General features: G+C 48.1%; 1 protein-coding gene across 1 annotated transcript in view; it reads right to left on the bottom strand.

The window, feature by feature from the left end:
• The window catches only part of LOC139346672 (sodium channel protein type 5 subunit alpha-like), a 148,619-nt gene that overhangs the window by 10,511 nt on the left and 115,465 nt on the right, over positions 1-22,643 (bottom strand). The window contains exons 23-27 of the mRNA XM_070985876.1: positions 19,444-19,564; positions 10,697-10,851; positions 10,373-10,546; positions 7,021-7,143; positions 3,077-3,352 (exon numbers count right to left, since the gene is read on the bottom strand). Of these exons, the coding sequence (XP_070841977.1) occupies positions 3,077-3,352; positions 7,021-7,143; positions 10,373-10,546; positions 10,697-10,851; positions 19,444-19,564 (849 nt within the window). The remainder of the gene's footprint in view (positions 1-3,076; positions 3,353-7,020; positions 7,144-10,372; positions 10,547-10,696; positions 10,852-19,443; positions 19,565-22,643) is intronic.

Raw genomic sequence — 22,643 nt, 5'->3', positions numbered from 1 at the left:
GTGAGCCGACATCTTCTTCACCATTTTTCTCCTTTTTCTCTCTTATTTCATCCTTTCTTCCTCCCACTCTTCCACTCTTTCCCTCCATTGTCCTTTTTGTCCTTCTATCCCTCTTTTTTCCATCCATTTTAACCTCTCGCTCCTTTTATCTCGCCCATTTTTCTCCATCTCCACCCTCTGACCTTTGCTCCATCCATCCCACATCTGTCCATCTTCTCCCTCGTTATTACCTCCATCCATCCCTCATATCTCTCCTTTCACTGCTGTTTCTTTCTTTCCATCTACTGTTCGAACCTTAATTTTCTTCCTCCCTCGCTCTCTCTCTGCCTCTTCCTCCATCTCTCCACTTCCCTCCCACTTGGCTGGAGTCGCTCTAAAAATAAAAGCCTCTCAGACGCTGATTGATTGGAGGCTCTCAGGACTCCCGCGGTGGGCGATGGAGAGCGAGAAAGAAGAGAGAGAGCGAACGAGAGAAACAAAGAGAAACAGAGGAAGGAGGGAGGCGAAAGCTCGTAAGGAAAGAGAGTGAAGTGATGGACAGATGAGAGGACGATGCGGCGGAGGAAAGGTGGAGCGGCAGTGGCTGTAGACATTGTTCATGTTGTATTAATAAGGCAGAAAAAGGAAAACTCGACCTGCCAGGGAAAGAAAACGGCGGGACAGAACAACGGAAGGCATGAAGGTGAAGTGATGTAAAGATGGTGGTCGTAAGACTGATCCCCGCACCTCTGGAGGATTCATACAGCGGCCAAAATTCACAGCATCAGCCACATTTATTATTGCTCTCAGCAGGCTTTATTTTGAAAGTCTAAGGGGATGTTACTAAGCAGACATGATTTATTATTGCTAGCTTGACCGTACAGCCCTGCATGTTGAAAAACGGCATGAAGGGATTCGCAGCACGGCGTCCTGAATGAACGTCCACATCAGACCAGCTGACAAATAAATGGAAGAATAAAAGTTTAAATGCTGTTTAAAGTGAGTTGTGTAACCTTTGCTGAACAGCGGCCTCTGTGGCCATGAGTGGTAACTACAGGCTAACAGCTAAAAGCTGCAGAGACACATGCAGACGAGTCCTCGTGGCAGTGAACTGACTCAGTAAAGTCAGCTTTACAGCAGCCTCTTTGGCTTGATAGCATTAGCTAACGTTAGCCACCGTTAGCTTCTGGTGTGCAGCAAAGCGTGTTGAACTGAGCCGAGTTATAAATCAAACTTGTTCTCCATCGAGGACGAATGTGTTTGTTCTTCTCTCAGCTGTTCAAAGTTCTTTCTACAGTTTCCTTTTAATGTCAATGAAACTTGAATCAAAGATGAAGACACGGACGTGAAAAATCAATTCTATCAGAGAGGAAAATCATTATTTATCATCGAACGACAAATAACAGTGAAACCTTTCATTATTCTGTGTCGTCCTTTGTGCTCAGCTGTAACTAAAGAAAAGTTACAGACACTCTTCATTTACGTCCACATGTCAACTGTATTGTCATTAAATTTGCATATTTCATATTTGTCAAATACACCTTTGGTTTGTATCACTGGTAACACTTTAATCCTCCATCTGTTTACCTATATATTCTATATTTAGCATTATATGTTCATATAATGTAGAAAAATTCAATAATTAATGCTAAAATGTTTTTATTGGCTACTGCTACACTTGAATTATTTAATATTTAATAACAACCCCACATACTTTAATGGTGTTAATATCTCAGCGGCTGTAAAGACTACAATAACACATTTTTAGGATTATCAGGATTATAGATTATTCTGATTGTCCAACATGTTAAAAGTCTGTGGATCATTCAGCCAAACGCTTTTTCTTCAGGACATTTTTCTCCAGTTTTATCATGAAATGATGCTGTTCTCTCATTTGTACTGTAGGTGTTGTTCTTCTCGTATGTCCTGTTCCAGTTTGAAAAAGTTGAATTGAATTAAAAGATGATGAATTAAAGAGGAGAGAGACACTGAGCAAGAGGAAAAAAAGGGGAAATAAAGCAAAGACAACAAAGGGAGACAAAGAGAGGGGTGGGGGGAGGGAGGGAGGGAGGGCAGGAGTGGAAAAGTCAAAAGTGAGTAAAGGTGTGGGAGGAAAATTAAGGCGAAGACAGACAAATGGACGGAACGGAAGCAAAGACGAGATGGAGGCAGAAAAGTCAACCCTCCTACGGTCTGTGGAGGAGACACTCTGCTTTCAGGAGAGGAGCCTCTTTGTTTCCCGTCAACGCTTCATACAGCTGCTACGACGCTCTTCATCTTCATCTTCATCTTCATCTGCAGCCTGGGGGGCTGTGAGTTTCTCACATTGAGATCTGAGCTCTTTACAAACGTCCTCATGAACTTTGTGGCGAGTTTGGAGTCCTGTGAAAATCTGTGTTAAATGAAATCATGACGGAGGTCGACAACAGAACAGTTAATTATCACATTTGCTTTGTGTTCCAGACCTGCAGCAAGAAAAGCCCCAACCCACGCCACGAATGCAGCGCTGAGGTGCTCTTAAGGGTCTAAAAGCCACTTAAAAAGGATCATGAATCACTGCACAACCCTCGTCTCCGCTTCCTGACCGACAAACAAAAATGGCCGACAGGGCTCTAATGAGAGTCTTTGTGAACTAAAGATGGCCGCTAACCGGCTAACTTAGCCTGTCACAGGTACGTCGATATCAGCATGTGTGTCCAGTAAATAATTTCTGACCAGCTGGGATGTGATTAACGTCCAGTAACTGCACGGCACAACCAGACGGCAGCCATGTTTGCAGCCCTGAATTCACGCTTCAGTATTAAACTGTTGGTAAAGACTGAAGCTCTGTGTGTCTGCCAGGACAGTGATGGTACTCAAGCTTGTTACCACACGTTTCTAGAACTCAGTGTTACTTTAACAAACTAAGGCAGACTGCTGCACCAGAACCAAGGAAGATGAAACATGAGCGTAAGAATTGCTGAAACATGCTGCACCAGGACATTTTTAGCTCAACAGAATACGAACGTAACATAAAAACATTCCTGAAGTGAACTAAGATGAACTCCATCGTCTCCTTCCCCTCATAAAACCCAGAACCCCCGCCGCCGCCGCTCACCACTTGCAGCAGAGCCAGGTATCCGGCCCCCACGTTGTCGAAGTTGACCTTGACTTTGGTCCAGTAGAACAGCGAGGTGTCGTTGAGCGCCTCGCACTCGGACTTGTTGTTGATGAAGGCGGCCTCGTAGATGTGGCCGGTGCGGTTGACGCAGCGGCCGAACTTCCCGGCGAACAGGTTGACGCCCATGATGCTGAAGATGAGCCAGAAGATGAGGCACACCAGCAGCACGTTCATGATGGAGGGAATCGCCCCGATCAGAGCGTTCACCACCACCTGGACGGACGGGGGGACAGACGGACGGAGTCACACACAGACAAAACTACACCAATACCTTCAATTAGCCTTTAAGGAAACATCAAGTTGGAGTCCGTCGCCGGTCAGACTGAACTTTTATTAAAAGACTGAACAGAAACCAGAGTCTTCTGTACAATATATTTAAGGTCTGAGCTCATCAGCTTCATTGATTTCTGTAAATATCTCTGATTGTGAATCTGATGCAGCGACTCGTTTCACAGACTGAAAGATGGAACGCTCCAGAAACACCTGATTGGATCATTCCACAGGTAAACAGGCTGATTGGTCACAGGTGAAAGGATCGTGTATGAAAGGGGCGTCCTGGAAAGGCTCAGTCGTTAATAGAGGATGGAGCGAGTTCACCGCTTTGTGAATACATGAAGGATGAAGGAGATGAGCACATGAACTCAGAGACACTTCAGGAAACTGAACAGTGATCAGTTTGATTGGAAAGGTGTTAAATATCCAGTTCACTGATAAAAAAGGTACAAACCTATCTGTGGACATACACCTGAAGAGGAGAAGACGACTACGACTCCCAGGGTGCCTTTCACTGTCATCCAACCACAGAGCTTTAAATTTTAAAGAGTAGAAGATGGATTGAAGCTTCAGAGTTTTGGTCAATTTGGGACAAATTCAGAAACTGTGAGCTTTGTTTCCGCAAACTAACAGTCACGATAAGATCCTGTGACATGGTTAAATGATCCAGAAGATTCTGGTTTCCATGTTGGAGACCGAGGGCATCGTTCCCCTCAGATGTTCACCTGATCGACGGAACCAGAACCAGAACCTGATGTGTTCCTTTACTCCAGCGCAGCATGCTGTCACAGCCCTTATGACGTGAGGAAGGCTGGACAATGTGGCCGACGAGTCACAAGAAGTGAAGCTTCAACATCTAAAATCATTCCTCGATTTCTCTGACGTTCATGTTCGTTTTGTTTGGGATTTAAACGCCACCCAGCTGACGTCAGAGGTGTAGCAGCTGTGGTGGAGTCCAACTCTGATCCTGATGTTTTAAAGGCAGAATCAGTCACACCGCCGCTCCCACGTCAGCTGACTGCAGCACCGTGAGGACTGTTAGCGAAGCCGCCGCCTCGCCGGCCGCTCTGTGCGAGCAGCAGGAAGGAGGAGGAGGAGGAGGAGGAGGAGAAGCTTCATCAGTCAGACTCAAATAACTTATTAATGGTTTGTATTTGTGGGGGATTCAGCTTCCTCCTTCCTGTCGGTGCTCACACAGAGTGAGAGCTGCGTCAGCTAACATCAGAGAAAAATCAGCCACTCCAGCCCTCCTCATTATACCCACAATGCACTTCTTCTACCCAGAATCCCATGCTGAGTGAGCAGCGTGGTGCTGAGCGTGCAGCATTAGTAAATTGACATGCAAGCTAATCTTATTAGCCAGACAAAGCAGAGAGAAGAGGATCATGGGAGAGTGAAAGCGCAGACTTTATTCCCAGCATGCAACACGGGCCCTGAACTTCATGTGACTGAGAGTCAGCGTCCCGCTCGCCGCAGTCTGAAACTTGATGTTAAGAAATGATTTCCATGTAAAGTCGAGTCGTTCAGGTTCTGTCAGTGTGAACACGTTCACGTTGTCTCACATCACGATTTGGCCTCAACTCTCATTTCTACCTTCACAGGACGAGCCGTCGTTGACGGGGATCAGACAAAACGACCTTTCAGTTATTCTACATCTGCGCTCTGAATCATCGCTGCCTGCAGCAGCTTTTCTAAGCTCGCTCTGGTTTGGTGTCAACAGCTGTTTGTTCCGTCTTCTTGTGTTTGCAGGAATAATACTGATGGACGGGATGGAGACGGAAACGGAGCGCAGGGTCGATGTTTCTGTCCTGCTCACACGCTTCATGGACATGCAGAGACGAACCAGAGACACACAGTTAAACATGAAAAACCAGTTTTCTGAAAGAGAAAACCTCTGAGGAGGAACAAATGGAGTCAAAGCCACACGGAAACACTGAGATGAACCAATCACAGAGCAGAAAACACAGAGGAGACGGGGAGGTGAGATGTTACAGGATAAAACACTGGTGACGAGTTTGGTTTAAACACACCTGGGCACCAAAATGATCCTTTCAGTGTGACAAACGGGAGCGCTTGATTTCTATTTATTACCCCTGACATCACGTAACGCGAGGCTGCGGTTATTACCATAACCTCGCATGTGTTCTCACATAAAAACAAGAACAACAAAAGGTCTTTTAACCGCCTCCTCGGACAGAATGACTCATCACACAAAACACAAAGAAGTTATGGAAGTCTGGAGTCCTTGATGGCAAAGTGACAACAACACGCTTACATAAAGGAGCGAGCGGCGACCTCGTTCAATTAACTGCGGAGGGGAAAGAATGAAGCTGCGCTGTGGTCACGTGTTCTGTTATTATCAGAGGAAACGACCTGCAACATGTTCAGAGATGAGCCCTAATATGCTAATGGCATTTCTTCAGAGACTTCATCTGATGAGTTCAGTGAACTCACGTTCATACGGCCCAACCGACAGAGCAAGTGGTGACACTGAACGTTTCACGTCGTAAGAGCGCTGACCCTAACCCCGCGGCTGAGGTCTGCTCTGCTTTAGGAAACAACGTACAATGCTAGCATTCGGCTCTGGGCTGGTTTCTAGGTCCTGAAATAGGTCTGAATATAAAAACTACTTCTGCAGGTCCAGTTGACTTAAAGTCAGTAAAACTTACAGTTTAAATGACACTAATGATAAAAATTTAAGTTCAATTAATATAATAATTCTATGTTGACAGTGGTTTTCCTTTTGACACAATGAGGACAGTCATCCATCCATCCATCCATCCATCCATCCATCCATCCATCCATCCATCCATCATCCATCCATCCATTCTTTCCATCCATCCATCCATCCATCCATCCATTCTTTCCATCCATTCTTTCCATCCATTCTTTCCATCCATTCTTTCCATCCATCCATCATCCATCCATCCATCCATCCATCCATCCATCCATCCATCCATCCATCCATCCATCCATTCTTTCCATCCATCCATCCATCCATCCATCCATCCATTCTTTCCATCCATCCATCCATCCATCCATCCATCCATCCATCCATCCATCCATCCATTCTTTCCATCCATCCATCCATCCATTCTTTCCATCCATTCTTTCCATCCATTCTTTCCATCCATCCATCCATCCATCATCCATCCATCCATCCATCCATCCATCCATCCATTCTTTCCATCCATCCATCCATTCTTTCCATCCATCCATCCATCCATTCCATCCATCCATCCATCCATCCATCCATCCATCCATCCATCCATCCATTCTTTCCATCCATCCATCCATTCCATCCATCCATCCATCCATCCATCCATCCATCCATCCATCCATCCATCCATCCATCCATCCATTCTTTCCATCCATCCATCCATCCATCCATCCATCCATCCATCCATCCATCCATCCATCCATCCACTAAGTTTGACTAATGTGAGTACGTTCGACACAACCAAAGAAAACGATCTTGAGACGTTTGAAGCTTTGATAGTGGAGATATAAACCAAGCCCTCCTCCAGTCCTCCCAGTCCTCCCAGCAGGTCACATGACACTGAATCCAGGTTCCCAGGTGTGTTTGTTGTATTAATACTGACTCTTACCCTCATGCCTTCAAATCTGGAGAGGGCTCTGAGGGGCCGCAGGGCTCGAAGCGTCCGCAGGGACTTGATGGCTGCAAAGTCTGAATAACCCAACGTGTTGGCCACCAAACTGACCAATGAGACCTGGAGGAGAGGGAAAGAGGGGAGGACAGGATGGAAGAAGACAGAGACAGGAGGAGGGGGAGGAAGACAGGAAGAGAAGCAGAAGAGAGAAGCAGGACAGTTAACAAAGACAGAGCGGGGGAGGATGGATCCACGGCGGCAGAGATGAAACAGCCAATCAGAGCTCTGGATATGAGGAGAGTCAGAGACGAGTTAGTCTAAACATCAGCTGACCGAGGACTCCTGCAGGAGAGGAAGGAGAGATGACGACGGTTAGTTCAGGTTCAGATATCGACGCAGGGAAAGTTCACCGCTGATTCTGATGCAGAGCAGCTGTCAGTGACAAACTGACCTTTGACCTGTGAAAGAAAAAAACCTCCGAACAGGAAGCACTCATTAGGAAAAGAGACAGAGAGTTCAAAGATCAAACTGATCGCTGCTCACTCTGAGAGAAATCAGGCTGATTGATCACTTTTTAGAGCCAATGACGTTCAGTCGAAAGCTGTCTGATTTTTGGACCGATGATGAGGATGGAAACAGCGTAGCTGCACTGTGACGAAGCTTAAGGTCAAAGTTCACCGTCAGGGATGATTCACTGTAAAACACTGTGACCAGGATGACATCAACACAAAGCGCAGAGTCGCTAAAGCCGGCCAGCTAAGCCCCACATGAGCATCTGACTTCCACCATCGAGCGGCAGGTCTCGGGTCCGGCTGGTTCTTACCCTGATACCAGCGAAGCGGGACGCGGCCCGGAGAGGACGGAGAGCCCTGAGAGTCCTCAGCACCCGCATGGTGGAGATCTGGTCCACAGAGATGAGCTGAGCCAGCTGACCCAGCACTGAGATCTACAGGTGTGAGTTACACAGGTACTGTAAAGATCAGCTGACGTCTGCTGAGCGGAGGCGAAGACATTTTTCAGATATCATCATCATCATCATCATCATCATCATCATCATCATCATCATCATCATCATCATCATCATCATCAAGTCTGACGTGCACAATCTGTGGTCCAAAAGATCTCAGTCTAAACCAGATTACAGTTTTTAACAAAAAGGATGCTCTTACTCCCTAATTAATTACAATTAGTTCAACCTTTATTTTGCTCATTGTGAAGCTACTGTCAATTTCCTGCAACTTCCTGCATATAATTCACAATAAAAGCCGATGAGGAAAGAGCAAAATAACCTGCAAATTAAAAGAGCAGCAGCTCAGAAAACAGGGAGGCGTCTCACTAAAATCTAATGAAACAGAGGAAATTAGAAATAAAAGCCTGTCTCTAATAGAGGGCCTGATTCTCTTTACGTTAGAGCTGAACCACGGTCATCAGGGACTGAAGTATGATGGTCGCTCTTATTGTCTGTGAGGTTTGGTAATGTGGTTGGTTTGTATGTGCCGTCTTTTTTCTGCGCTTTTCTGCCCTCTAGTGGCTAAAAAGCGACTCACGTAGCTTTAAGTGAAGCTTCCTGTCTATATGAAAAACCCCCTGTCCTAACACCCAGTGTCAGCGGTGAGACGGCCAGAAAACGAACAAGATTGTGTGTGTGTGTGTGTGTGTGTGTGTGTGTGTGTGTGTGTGTGTGTGTGTGTGTGCTGAGGTTTGAAAGCCACTGCTGATCATTTGGCCTCAGGCTGTTTGGACTTTTCTCTCTCTCTGTGTCTCTATGTCTCTCGCTCTCTTTATTCACAGAGTCCATTATTGCAATGAAGCGAGATTCAGAGTGACTGTAACACACACACACACACACACACACACGCACACACACACACACACACACACACAACCTGAGAGCCAGCACACACTCTCCGTCATGACTTTAAATGTGTGTCGTGTGGTATTAACATGCTCAGTATCTCCATCTACAGGATGAAACAGGGGAGAATATAGATTTCCTTTAAAGGACAGATGGGACAGATGGGACACATGTCCACATGTCCACTGACACAGTTTGTCTTGTTCAGATTTGCTGACACACTTTCAGTGGAAGCGATGGAGGACAAAAGCCACAGTGTGATTAGCTGAAGTTAATTTGACCGACTTTAACAAATAAAGTGGAATTATTATTGATAATCCTTCTCTCTCACGTCCAGCTCTGAATTATTAGTCTGAATTATTACTCTCACTCTGTACTTCAGTATGTTCAGGCCAACAAAGCAACACTTGGTTGTACTGAATGTGTTTTAACACGAGGCCTCGGCTGAGTTTATTACGGAGCTTCAAATGTGAATTTTATTCTGTTGTATGTGATGTCGCTCAGGCAGACATTTAATGTCAACGTTCATGCCAATAAAGCTAATTTAACTCCAGAGAAAGACGGAGGGAACGATGGAGGAGGTGACTGGAGGAGGAGCGCTGGAGGACGGAGAAGGAGGAGGTGACTGGAGGAGGGAGAGGGAGGAGGGAGAGGGAGGAGGGAGAGGGAGGAGGTGACTGGAGGAGGGAGAGGGAGGAGGTGACTGGAGGAGGGAGAGGGAGGAGGTGACTGGAGGAGGGAGAGGGAGGAGGGAGAGGGAGGAGGTGACTGGAGGAGGAGCGCTGGAGGACGGAGAAGGAGGAGGTGACTGGAGGAGGGAGAGGGAGGAGGTGACTGGAGGAGGGAGAGGGAGGAGGTGGGAACTATATGAAGATCTCTGTCACACGTTTATTTCTGACGAGTGTCTCATCTGTTCACTTCACTCCCTCCATCGCTCTGTTCCTCTCCCAGTCACTGTGTGTGTGTGTGTGTGTGTGTGTGTGTGTGTGTGTGTGTGTGCGTGAGTGTGCGTGTGTGTGTGAGTGTGTGTGTGTGTGAGTGTGTGTGTGTGTGTGTGTGTGTGTGTGTGTGTGTGTGCGTGAGTGTGAGTGTGCGTGTGCGTGCGTGTGTGTGTGTGTGTGTGTGTGTGTGTGTGTGTGTGTGTGTGCATGGAAGTGGAAGTAAGTGGTTCATGCATAATCTGTTGAAAATACACTGAAAAGACAGACGCCATCTCTCTCTCATTCACTCTCCATCACTCTCTCAGAATGAGTCAGTGATGTCATCAGTGTCCTCTTCGTCATCATCATCATCATCATCGCCATACAAATCTACACTTGAAAATAACTACATGCAAATACTACATGATGCATATTTACACAATGATCGAGTACACATACGCTGCTGGGGTGAAGTACTGCCACAGTATGTTTTTTCTTTCTCGTCGCTGATAATCTTCATCTTCATCAGCGATACGTGATCATGTAAACACTAACGGATCAATCAGCGACTCACATCGACGATGAGGAAGTCGAGCCAGCACCAGTAGTTGGTGAAGTACTTCTTGAAGCCGTAGGCGAGCCACTTGAGGAGCATCTCCAGGATGAAGATGTAGGTGAAGATCTTGTCTGCGTACTCCAGCACCACCTTCACCACCCGCCTCTGCTCGATGTAGATGTCCTCAAAGGCCTAAGGGGGGCAGCAGAGAGCGCACTAGTGAGCGTTAGCAGTAGAACCAGAAACCAAAGTAAATCTGGGTAGTGGTATCTACTGTAAAAACTGCAGTAAAGTAAAGAAAGTGCAGTAAAACAGAGAGAGAAGTAAAGTGTGTGTTCTGACCAGCGCGCCCGAGCTGAGGAGGATCATGAAGATGATGAAGGACTCGAACCAGCTGTGCTCTACGATCTGGTAACACGTCTTCCTCGTCCTCCACCAGATCTGACCGAGGCCGACCGTCGTGTCGATGTCACAGCACTGAAACCTCGCCACGCACACTGCGGGCGAGCGGGGGGGGGGGGGGGAGGGAGAGAGAGAGCTTACTCCTCTACTCCTCATTCACCAAACACCTGCTGCAGGTCTACAGGGTCATGTGACTCTGCACCTGTCGGGTACCTCGAACACTTTAGTGACAGCAGATATTTAAATTAACTTTGAGCTAAAGCTATTAGCTCAAAGCTATTAGCGATTAGCTTTGAGCTAATTGTCTGAGCTAATCCAGGCCCTTCTATGGACGACACACGATGGATGAAACGGATGCGTATGAGTCAATATTTGACATTTATCAGATCATTTAAACATCGTCACCTTTTAAAGTCAACATAACCACTTCACTAACAAACAGCTGATCGATCAGTCTTTGATACATCGTTGTTAAAAATATTGATTAAGAGCGAAAACAGAACGGAGAGAACAGAAACTCTGCTGGACGAGGCTCACTGAAGCGTGAGACGCCGGAGAGGGGAGTGAAGCCTCCTTCATCTCTACTTTAACGACTCGAGCTTGTGTGAGTCTCAACCAGCGCCTTGCTCGAGGGCACGCTGGCATCACAGCTGCACAGAGAGCCACACACACGGCCGCGGCATGTCCGCTTTGTTGTCATATACAAGTGACCTGGAGCATGAAGCGCTCTCTCCATCCCTTTGGTTTGTGTGTGTGTGTTTCTTGCTTGTGTTCAGGCTTGAGCATGCAAACACGTATTCAGTGCTGTGTATGTGTGTGTGTGTGTGTGTGCGTGTGCAGGCTGCAGCGTTCACATCACATTCACATTTAATTTGCAAACATTTCGTACTGTTGGAAGATGGACAAACTGTATTTAAAGGCAAAGTTCAGTCAAATTGAAAAGCTCAGTTAGTGCGTGGTCGGAAGCATCGTGTTCAGCGGCTCGTCACATCGAACACGCCGGCGTGTCCTGAGAGCAGCTGGACGAGCCGATGGGATCAGGCTTCTCTGTTGCAGTGCGTCATTCGCTGAGCGAGCGCCGATAACGAGGATCGGATTCCCGTCGTTCCACGTTATCGGACCGTCAGCGACCCGAAGGCTCGTCGCTTAAGTTTCCAGATTCAATCAGCGTGTCTGCGACGGCGGCCGCGGCGTTCGCTTGACTGAGCGCTGCTGACGTGCCCTCTAGCAAGGCGTGATGCAGCCCGCAGAGGAAGACTACCAAGGTGTGTGTGGTGGAAAGAGTGTCCGCAGTGACATCACACAGGTGGCTGCTGGTGACTGATGCAATACACCTGAGAGACTGTTTGATATTCGTTATGGAGGTCACCAAAAGCACGCCGACAACCAAAGACACGGCCATCTTTAATGTTTTAAACATTGCAGGGACGAATGGAGGAAGAGGAGCAGCCTCCTCAGCGAGCTGCCAAACTCCTTCTCCCGGAGCGACTCAGTCCGGGGCGGATGTGAGTCTTCGTCAGCGTGCAGGATCAGCGGTGAGTCACTCTGCGAGCTTCCTGTAGCGGACAGACTGAGGAAGAGCACGAGCTGTGCTTCGGCTGCTCGTCACTCCGCTGATTGCGGCGTCCGCCTCCTTCTGTAATTAGAGCTCTGATTACCTTGGCTTTCTGTTTCCATGGCTACTAATAGGCTTTTCCCCGATACGCCGGCTGAGCAACCCAATGAAAACAAGCGAGAGGTAATCCGACACTCAATCAGCCCACTTGGCAGAGTTATTATCAACGTGTGTGTGTGTGTGTGTGTGTTAGGAAAGCCCCTCTGCTGGTCCTGAAGGCAGCTGTATTAAACACCTCTGCTGCGATAAACTGTCATTGAACGCCTCATCACATTACCTGCCGGCCGGGCCGACGCCTCCTTCGGCGGCGCTCGCTCTCTGCGGCGCAGCATTGATCGCTTATTGAACAGTCCTGCTGCTGAACGACCCCCTGCCAGGTGACTGCTTGACTCCAACCGCACTTAGAAACATGTATGCGCTGCTCACCTTCACAGCTCTGAGGACAGGTAGCGTGGACGGGTCGAGAGGTCGGACCTCACTGATCCTTCATCTGACTGAGGTTTGTGTCAGAGGCTACGAGCCTGAACGAAACTCAGCAGTCTGACTGATGATGAATCCAGCTGATGGACTTGTAATCATGTCTTTGTCTCTCAGTCCCTTCTGTCAGTCCGCTCTTAATATTCTCTGAAGTTCATCTCTAAACACTCAGTTCTCCTTTTGATCTTCAACAAAATCTGTGACTTCTGTCTGTTTCCACCACCAGAGAAGAATCTGAACTCACACTGAACACAGTGTGAACTGACCGAGACAAAGAGTCTCAGTGGAGGACGAAGAGCAGACAAAGTGTCCTGAGCATCAAACTGCTGCTGTGGAGCCACACCTGAGGCCTTCAGGTACAAGACGTCTCACACATACACACACACACACACACACACACACACACACACACACACACACACACACACACACACACATACAGAAAATGCACAGACACACACAAAGATGCGCATAAACAAAGACACAGATAGACACTCTCACACACATACATGCACACACAGAGATGCACACATAGACACACACACTGTTACATGCAGAAATTACCCCCCCCCCACACACACACGTAGCCTACAGGTACAGATGCAGTACATCATTAGTCAATATGCATGCAGAAAAATATGAACGTTAGCTCACATGCAAATATAAAAATCCATAGAAGTCTCTCTCTGTCTCTCACACACACACACACACACACACACACACACACACACACACACACACACACACACACAGTGCTGACAGCGGGCATTTAGATTAGCTGCCCCATTGGTCCTCTAAATGCCAACTCATTGGTTAATGTTGTGAAGCTGCACGACACGCGATTGAGAGGCACTGTGTGTGTGTGTGTGTATGTGTGTGTGTGTGTGTGTGTGTGTGTGTGTGTGTGTGTGTTTGTGGCTGAGTGGAGATAACAGTGAAATAATGAGTAATCGTGCCACAGAGTCTTTCTGTCTGGACAACAGGAAGTGGTTTTGGTCACATTTCAGACTGTGAACGTCCTCACAGACAAACAGTAAGAAACACACTCTGTGTTCTACCAGCAGCTGTTCTCTGTGTTCTCTGTGTTCCACCAACAGCTGTTCTCTGTGTTCCACCTGCAGCTGTTCTCTGTGTTCTCTGTGTTCCACCAACAGCTGTTCTCTGTGTTCTCTGTGTTCTCTGTGTTCCACCTGCAGCTGTTCTCTGTGTTCTCTGTGTTCCACCAACAGCTGTTCTCTGTGTTCTCTTTGTTCCACCAACAGCTGTTCTCTGTGTTCTCTGTGTTCCACCAACAGCTGTTCTCTGTGTTCTCTGTGTTCCACCTGCAGCTGTTCTCTGTGTTCTACCAGCAGCTGTTCTCTGTGTTCTCTTTGTTCCACCTGCAGCTGTTCTCTGTGTTCCACCTGCAGCTGTTCTCTGTGTTCTACCAGCAGCTGTTCTCTGTGTTCTCTGTGTTCCACCTGCAGCTGTTCTCTGTGTTCTACCAGCAGCTGTTCTCTGTGTTCTCTTTGTTCCAACAGCAGCTGTTCTCTGTGTTCTCTTTGTTCTACCAGCAGCTGTTCTCTGTGTTCTCTGTGTTCCACCTGCAGCTGTTCTCTGTGTTCTACCAGCAGCTGTTCTCTGTGTTCTCTTTGTTCCACCTGCAGCTGTTCTCTGTGTTCTCTGTGTTCCACCAACAGCTGTTCTCTGTGTTCTCTTTGTTCCACCTGCAGCTGTTCTCTTTGTTCCACCTGCAGCTGTTCTCTGTGTTCCACCTGCAGCTGTTCTCTGTGTTCTACCAGCAGCTGTTCTCTGTGTTCTCTTTGTTCCACCTGCAGCTGTTCTCTGTGTTCTACCAGCAGCTGTTCTCTGTGTTCTCTTTGTTCTACCAGCAGCTGTTCTCTGTGTTCTCTTTGTTCTACCAGCAGCTGTTCTCTGTGTTCTCTTTGTTCCACCTGCAGCTGTTCTCTGTGTTCTACCAGCAGCTGTTCTCTGTGTTCTCTTTGTTCCACCTGCAGCTGTTCTCTGTGTTCTCTTCATTCTACCAGCAGCTGTTCTCTGTGTTCTCTGTGTTCCACCTGCAGCTGTTCTCTGTGTTCTACCAGCAGCTGTTCTCTGTGTTCTCTTTGTTCCACCTGCAGCTGTTCTCTGTGTTCTACCAGCAGCTGTTCTCTGTGTTCTCTGAGGTACATTCTCTGTTCTCAGGTGGACCTTTCCTCAGGTGGCTGAAATGCTGCTGCTGCCTCCACCCACAGCAGTACGTTGCTCAGCTTGCTCCACCTGAGCTCTTGCTGCTCCGCCTGCCATCTGCTGTGAGTAACACGCTGACTGTGGATGGAAACCTCCGCCTGTCCCTTTAAACACAGCAGATACATGAATCCTGCTTTAAAACTCGGCAGCTGAGCTCCTCTCTGAGTCCCTGAAGGCCTCGTCGTCGCCCCGGGCTGAAGAGCCACTCTCTGTTTGACCGAATCAGGTACAAGCAGGAAATGTGAAACCAAAGCATTGACCTTCGTTCATCTGAGGAGCTTCTTTACGCTGCAGCTCTCAGACTCGTTAGCGCCGCTCGCTGAGATTTTCCCGTCCAACCGACCTTTTTCCTGTGTGATAAATAATTAGCGGCGGGGGAGCGTCGCCATTCAGGCCGACACACACACTCTGTCTTACTGACAGCCAGAGGGAGCAGTGGGGGGGCATGCTGCTGTTTGTGCTTTGTAATCACAGCGTGAAGGAACACACACACACACACACACACACACACACACACGATCCTTCATAGCCAACAGCAGCTTCACATAAACACACAAACTTAAGCAAATGTGCACACATGCAAATTATTTCCTTATTTCTACTGTTGTCGTACTCTGCATTAAAATGTGGGAGGCTCAAAAAAACTACAGGACAGAGTTTGAACACATTAAGTCAGTAATTATAACTAATAACAAATTCTAAACTATCATGACGCTCTGAAAGGCGTCACTGCACAGTTTCTCTGAAGGAGCCGCGCTGGGAGTCACGCAGGACTCGAGCCGTCCGAGGCTAAAGAGGAGCTACTCCCCTCAGGCCGCCCTGATCCTGGACCAGGACTCTGCTGGGACTCCTGGCAGACGACACCTCAGCTCAGACTTCCTCTGCGTGCACCTTAAACATTTGCACCATATCTAATGTGTCATATTTGTCATATTTCCTTGCAGAGAAATGATTGTATAGTTTTGTACAGGTGCTGTCACACAGCTTTAAATACTCGAGAGAACGGGGACATGACCGACGGCCTAAAATGATGACTCATAAATAGAACTGTGTCCAATAACGAAGTATAAAGAGCAAAAAAAGTCCACCTACAGAGGAGGTTGGATGGATCAAAGACAGAAGACAGACTTCCATCCAGGAGACAGTGGACTGTGTCCTGATGTGAAGTACCTGAAGCAGAACCAGGATCTTTTCCTGAACCTAAATCTAAACCTAACCAAAGTTTCACAACGTTAACCACGTGTTTCTTATTGTTCTCAGCAGGCTTTATTTTGAAAGTCTACCCGGATGTTGCATATTCATCCTGGCTAACTTCACCGCGGAGCCCTGAGGAGATCCAGTGACTGAAAAAGTGACCTGACCGAATGTACGTGACGAGATGATTGTGAGAATAATGACGACCAACACACACACACACACACACACACACACACACACACACACACACACACACACACACACACACACACACAGCTGGTGTCTGCAGGCTGTCGTTCATCAGTTTTCTGGCCTACTTCTGCAGCAGCTGGTCGAGTCGCTGGAACCACTGCTCACACACACACACACACACACACACACACACACGGTAACGCAGTGCTTTGTCAGCATACTGGTCGTACTGGTCCGGTGTGAGGGGAGTCGGGATGAGATCCAGGTGGCAGGAGGTCCAGTTCTGTTCCTGTCCCCTAAATCTGCTCAGACCAGCGGGTCAGAGTCCATCGCCGTCTCCTTTCCTTTTGTCTCATTTCCTGTCTTCTCCTCTGATGTCTCTTCAATCCTCCTCTTCTCATTTCCTCTTCACCTTGCTCTCCTCCTCCTCTTCTCCACCCTTCTTTTTTCAGATGTAGGGTGAAGCAGGCGACGGTAAAAGTCCAGCTTGTTCTCATCTTTTTTCTTCTTTTAGTTTCTTTTCATGTCTTTGTTTCATGTCTTACACATTTGTCTTTCACCTTCTTCACGTCCTCCTGCACTTTGACGTTCTTTGGTCCCTCACACTGTTCTTTCCTTCGTGACCACTGCCTTTCACTTTCTTCTCCTCTCATTCCTTCTTTGCTTTTCTTTCTTTCTTCATCATTTTCCTCTTCTTCGCTCGCTCGTCATGCGTCTCGCCCGCCCACGCAGACGTGCTGATGTCAGAGCTGCGCAACAGAGGAAGAGCCTCCATCCTTCTCCTGCAGCAGCTGATCTGAGTCCAGCCGGCGACGAACGTCCGCCTGCCGTGAAGGACTCTGCTGAATCAGGGGAAGCGGGCAGCGTGTTGGGACAGCAGCGACGGACGCATCAATCTTCTAAATGAATCAAAGCTAATACAACATCTGCTGTTTGGCAGGCGCTTTCATCTGAAGCAGCTCCAGCAGGAAGCAGGCAGGCCTCTGAGAGGAGCGCCAACCTGGAACTCATCACATCGATGCTGACACCTGCACGCATGTCTTTCATTGCTCTTTATTGTTTTATAATGTAGTGAGCGATGCTAAAACAGAGGCTGATGGCTTTAGGTGAGGGTCTGAAGGTTCAGTGAGACCTTCAGACCCTCAGAGATTAAAATCTGACAGTAATGTTGGACCACAGAGTCGTTCTGCTGCAGGTGTTGGCGATGCTTTCTGGTGATTTTGTTCTTTGAGAGGGTTTTCTCTGGCTGGCCTAATTCTGTCCCAGCCTTTATCCGTCCCCTGAACACACCTCTGATTTGACCAATCTGAAGTCTTCGGATCAGGAGAACATACAAACACGCAGAGCGCCGCTTCCTCGCCGTCTCCTTCCTGCTGATGTCTCTGTTTGGTGGTCATGCTAGCGCAGCTGAACTGGGTCTAAGACAAATCTCTGCGCTCCGGGAGGAAACCGGCTGAGTCAGGAAGGAACGAGGTGTTTGCGTTTCACCTGGGTTAGTCACCGTCATAAATCTCATCATGAAAGTATTGGGGCAGGCGGGTGGTTAGCGAAACGGTCACGTGACTCACAGCCTCAAATCCTGCAGGAAGAAAGAACCGAGAACCACCAGCTGCTTCAGTTACTGCAGGCTGAAGACGATGAGGAAGACCTGAGTTCAGTCATAACAACAACGACGATGATGATGAAGATTCACGAGTCAGCAATAATTAACAGTCGTGTCCAGATTTACCTCAACATGCTGCAAGATGTGAGAAAAAACAAGTTAGAAGAAGAAGGCTTGTCTTTTCTTATGTTTTACAAGAACAGTGAACGCCTCACACGCTTTAAAACTTGTTTTCATCATCTGATCTTCAACAAAACCTATAAAATATGGATTAAATTAATATCACTTAATTATAACTTAGGGGAGAAACCAAAATAAATGCAAATCCGTCACCGGTCCCTTCTTTTCCCTGCGTTTGAGCTGTTACTGAACACACAAATGAATCAACGTTTGCGTCTGTGAGCATCTGCACACCAGAGCATTTCACGTTCTTAAGGTTTTCATGAAAAGCTGAGGCTGTTCCGTCAGCAGAAGCTGAGCATATGCCTGATGAAAGCCGCTCTGTAAACGGCGCCTTGCTTTGCGCTGCTGTCGACACGCTGCACACACGACATGTGAAAGTTGGCCAAACGCGTTCAGAGCGGAGGACAGTTTCTGCAGAGCGCCTCTTCTCGTCTGCTCCGCTCATTAGAATAATAATGTCTTTTCTCGGTGGAGCTGTGGAAAATGTTGCCCAGTTTTTGATTAATTCTTTGGCCGCCTACTAAAGGTAGAACGTCACAGGTTATCTCAGCTCTCCAGGGATTTCATTTGTCTCCAGCCAAGCACTCCAGTGTTCCCCAGCCCTCCTCCTCCTCCTCCTCCTCCTCCTCCTCCTCCTCCTCCTCCTCTCTGTTTGGTGGTCATGCTAGTGGAGCTGAACGGGGTCTAAGACAAATCTCTGCGCTCCGGGAGGAAACCGGCTGAGTCAGGAAGGAACGAGGTGTTTGCGTTTCACCTGGGTTAGCTGGTGCCGGGTCATAAATCTCATCATGAAAGTATTGGGGCAGGTGGGCGGTGGGACGGGCTCACGGTTAGTGGAGCCATGTGAGAATGAACAGACTCCAGATCTGCTCACGAGACGCATCCGGAGGACCACTTTGTCGAAACTTTGCTTTTAAACAGTGTCCTTATAAGAAAAAGAGGTTTTAAGGAAAAGCAGTATTTGTGAGATGGGATCAGATTAACATTATTATGGATTATATTATTCTGGGATTTAAAGAATATCTGTAACGATGCAGCTTCCTGGAAATAGCCTGGTCCCAAACAGCCAACTGTGACATCAGCCAGCTGAAATCCAACAAACAACTCAACAAACTTTTATATGATAGAAAACAATCATTACGAGTCCTGCTGTGTGTGTGTGTGTGTGTGTGTGTGTGTGTGTGTCCTTACCGTCTGGGAAGCAGTTGTCGGGGTCCATGGCCTCTTCAGCCATCTCTGAATACTCATCCTCTTCCTCTCCGGGCTTCCTCAGGTCCACCGTGCTGCCCTCTGATAGGCTGATATCATCTTTCTGCTGAATAAAACAGCCGGAAACAACCAATCAGATCCGCCGACAGCTTATCAGATCCACCACATCCTTCTTTTAACGGGCTGATGTGCAGTTAATCTGACGAGAGCTACCAAGGAAACTCGATAAATGCTCAAACTGAACAGACTGGAACTGCCTTCATGTTGGAAAACATCATATTTGAAGCTTATCAGATCTCTGGAAACACATTAGTGTTGCCCTCTGAGAGGATGCTGGAGCATTTCTCATGGAGCATCTGTCTGGTGTAACTTCAGATTTTCTCTAAGCTCTTCTCTCGACACCTGCTGACTTCCACTTCCTGCTTCTGCTTTGAATTCATTTGGAGTTTCTAGTTTGTGGACCGCAGTGGAGCTTTGAGGCTTGGGGGGGGGGGGGGGGACAGCTGCTCAGTATCAGGCTAACTACACTGGCTGGTTGCAGCCTCAGCATCAGCACCAGCGCTGGTGTGTGTCTGTGTGATCGTCGGCGTCGTTCTGCCGCTTTCGGCCGAATGAGTCAGATTTAAGGTTACGTAAGCGACGGGAATCCTGGCTGAGGAACCAGAGGCGTCACCTCCGAGCCCTGTGGCCCGCCCGCCGCCAACAAAACTGCCGTCTGTTCACGTCAGGAAATCCCCCTCATCCCCCCTCACCCCCCTCCCCCGTCCCAGTTGACTTCAAAGGTCCCTGTTTGCTAAGCATCATGGGAGTTTAACTTCACAAAGGGACAAGGGAGATGGAGGGACACGAGACAGATTTTCTGCTGAGGGCTGAGGAGGGAAATTTGGCAAGTTTTGGACAAAGACACAGCAGGGGTGTGTGTGTGTGTGTGTGTGTGTGTGTGTGTGTGTGTGGACAGGTGAACTAACTACCTGAGTCAACAGCTAACTCATGAATACATTCAAAGTCTGGGAACAGAGAGCGGCCGCTGTGACGAATGCCAGCCTTGGACACACACACACACAAACGCACACACACACACACACACACACACACACACACACACACACACACACACACACACACACACACACACACACACACAAAGGTGAAGCCAAACGGACATGAATACACCTAATCTCTGACACACACTTACACGTGAAAAGAGATGCACACAAAAACTGGATCTCACTCTCAAACACACACACACACACACACACACACACACGCATACACACATGCGGCAGCCTTGGGCTGAAGCCTCCTGACAGGTGACGTCCATAATGAGGGGTTTAAATGTATTTCTACTCATAAGCGGCTCCTGTTGTGCAGCAGCTGAAGGCAGTGACACACATCTGGGCCTGCTCAGTAATAAATCACATGTAATCAGATTACTTCCATCACAGGAAATGACATTTATCATGACTTTTTTCACAGTTCTGTCCGTTGTTCCTGTCAGCAGGAGTGACACTGAACACATCAGTGAAAGTCAGACGGTCACAAACAAACAAATAAACAAGTTTATTTCTCTCAGTTACAGTGAAAACTCACCTCCAGTGTGTGTGTGTGTGTGTGTGTGTGTGTGTGTGCGAGCGTGTGCAGCATGTCTGTTGTCTGCCTCCTGCTCACTGTTCCTCTGTGTGTTTTCTATTCATACATCACTGAGGAAGACGAGAGTGAAGGACACACACACACATCACTCTCACTCTCTCTCTCACACACACACACACACACACACACACACACACACACACACACACACACACACTCTTAACGTGGCTGTGAACTCATTGATCAGCGCTCGCTCTTCCTCCTCTGAACACACACGCTCTCATTAGCAGACAGGTGTGTGCGCTGACGTGTTTCTGTCAGGTAGCTCGGCTCGCGGCTGCCGTGGCGACAGCACACATTTCATTGGCTCATCGTTAGAGTGAAGCGCCGTCCGTCTCCACCGGGCAGGAGGAATGGCATGTCCCCCGCTAACGAGGACGTCCGCGGCGCTCTGTCTCCAGCGGGTTGTGTGTTTTGTGCATCGTCATCGTTTCGTCAACATGTTTGTGCTCCACAGCTTCGGTCCCGGTCTCATGGACAGAAAGCTCAGACTAGACTTAAGCTTCAGTTTTAAGGTGGTATGAGGCTGAAGAGTTTGTCTTATTCTACTAAACTGAGTTCATTAAAAGTTTTCAGGACAGATGTCCTGATTTCAAACAATCTCAGCAGCTCTTTGCCTGTTAGTCTGCGATGAAGCCGCCTCCACGGCTGCAGGACGGAGCCGCAGAGCGTTTTGATGTCAGCAGACGAGACAAATCAAAGCCGAGCTGCGGCGTCCACCTGCAGACAGCACCTGGCCAGGTGTTAGCCGGGTCCTGAACTCTACAGGAGACAGTCAGAGGCGGCCGGACAGAGACTGCGGAGGTGTGAGGAGCGCTGGGGGGGCACAGTCAGTTTTACACACACACGCACACACACGCACGCACAGCAGGTGCAGATAGAGTACACCTGCAGGAAAATAGACAAACACACACGCACGCACGCGCGCACACACACACACACACACACGCACACACGCACACACTCACACACACACACACACACACACACACACGTGTTTATAAGTGGACATTCATGGCGGCTCTTAAACCTTCAGGACCATGTGACCACAGGGAGCCTCGTCCTGACCCGACATGGACCCCCTCCAGCGCTCTGACTCTGAACTGGTGATAAACTGGTTTGGGCCCAGTCTCATTCTGGGTCCGGGTGCATCAGTTCTGCAGCAGAATCCGTGTCTCCGTGTTTCTTGTTTGCGCTCCAGACGGTGGTTTTGTTAACTGAAGCCGAACGATCGGACGGACGCTGATCGTTGAGTTTTTAAAGACCCAAACGTACGACTTTGACACACATCGCTGTGTCTCTCACAGCACGAACATGTGAAGGGCAACTTTTAATGACTGCCACTGTAAACACTCCCGTCTGACCTTTGACCTTGGCTGTTGACCGCGCCCGCCTCCACCAGCTGATTCATGCGTTACGAGGCAGTAAAACCACGTTGGGTGATTTATGGCGCCATTAAAGCGCAGGTCAGCTATTTAATCATTACATAAGCAAACACGGGTCTATTAAAACAGAGTGCTGGAGCAGCTTAA

The sequence above is a fragment of the Chaetodon trifascialis genome, chromosome 18 (genome assembly GCF_039877785.1).
Source record: "Chaetodon trifascialis isolate fChaTrf1 chromosome 18, fChaTrf1.hap1, whole genome shotgun sequence".
NCBI classification, from domain to species: domain Eukaryota; kingdom Metazoa; phylum Chordata; class Actinopteri; order Chaetodontiformes; family Chaetodontidae; genus Chaetodon; species Chaetodon trifascialis.
The sequence above is the reverse complement of the archived record's forward strand: the minus strand, read 5'-3'. Positions and strand labels throughout refer to the sequence as shown.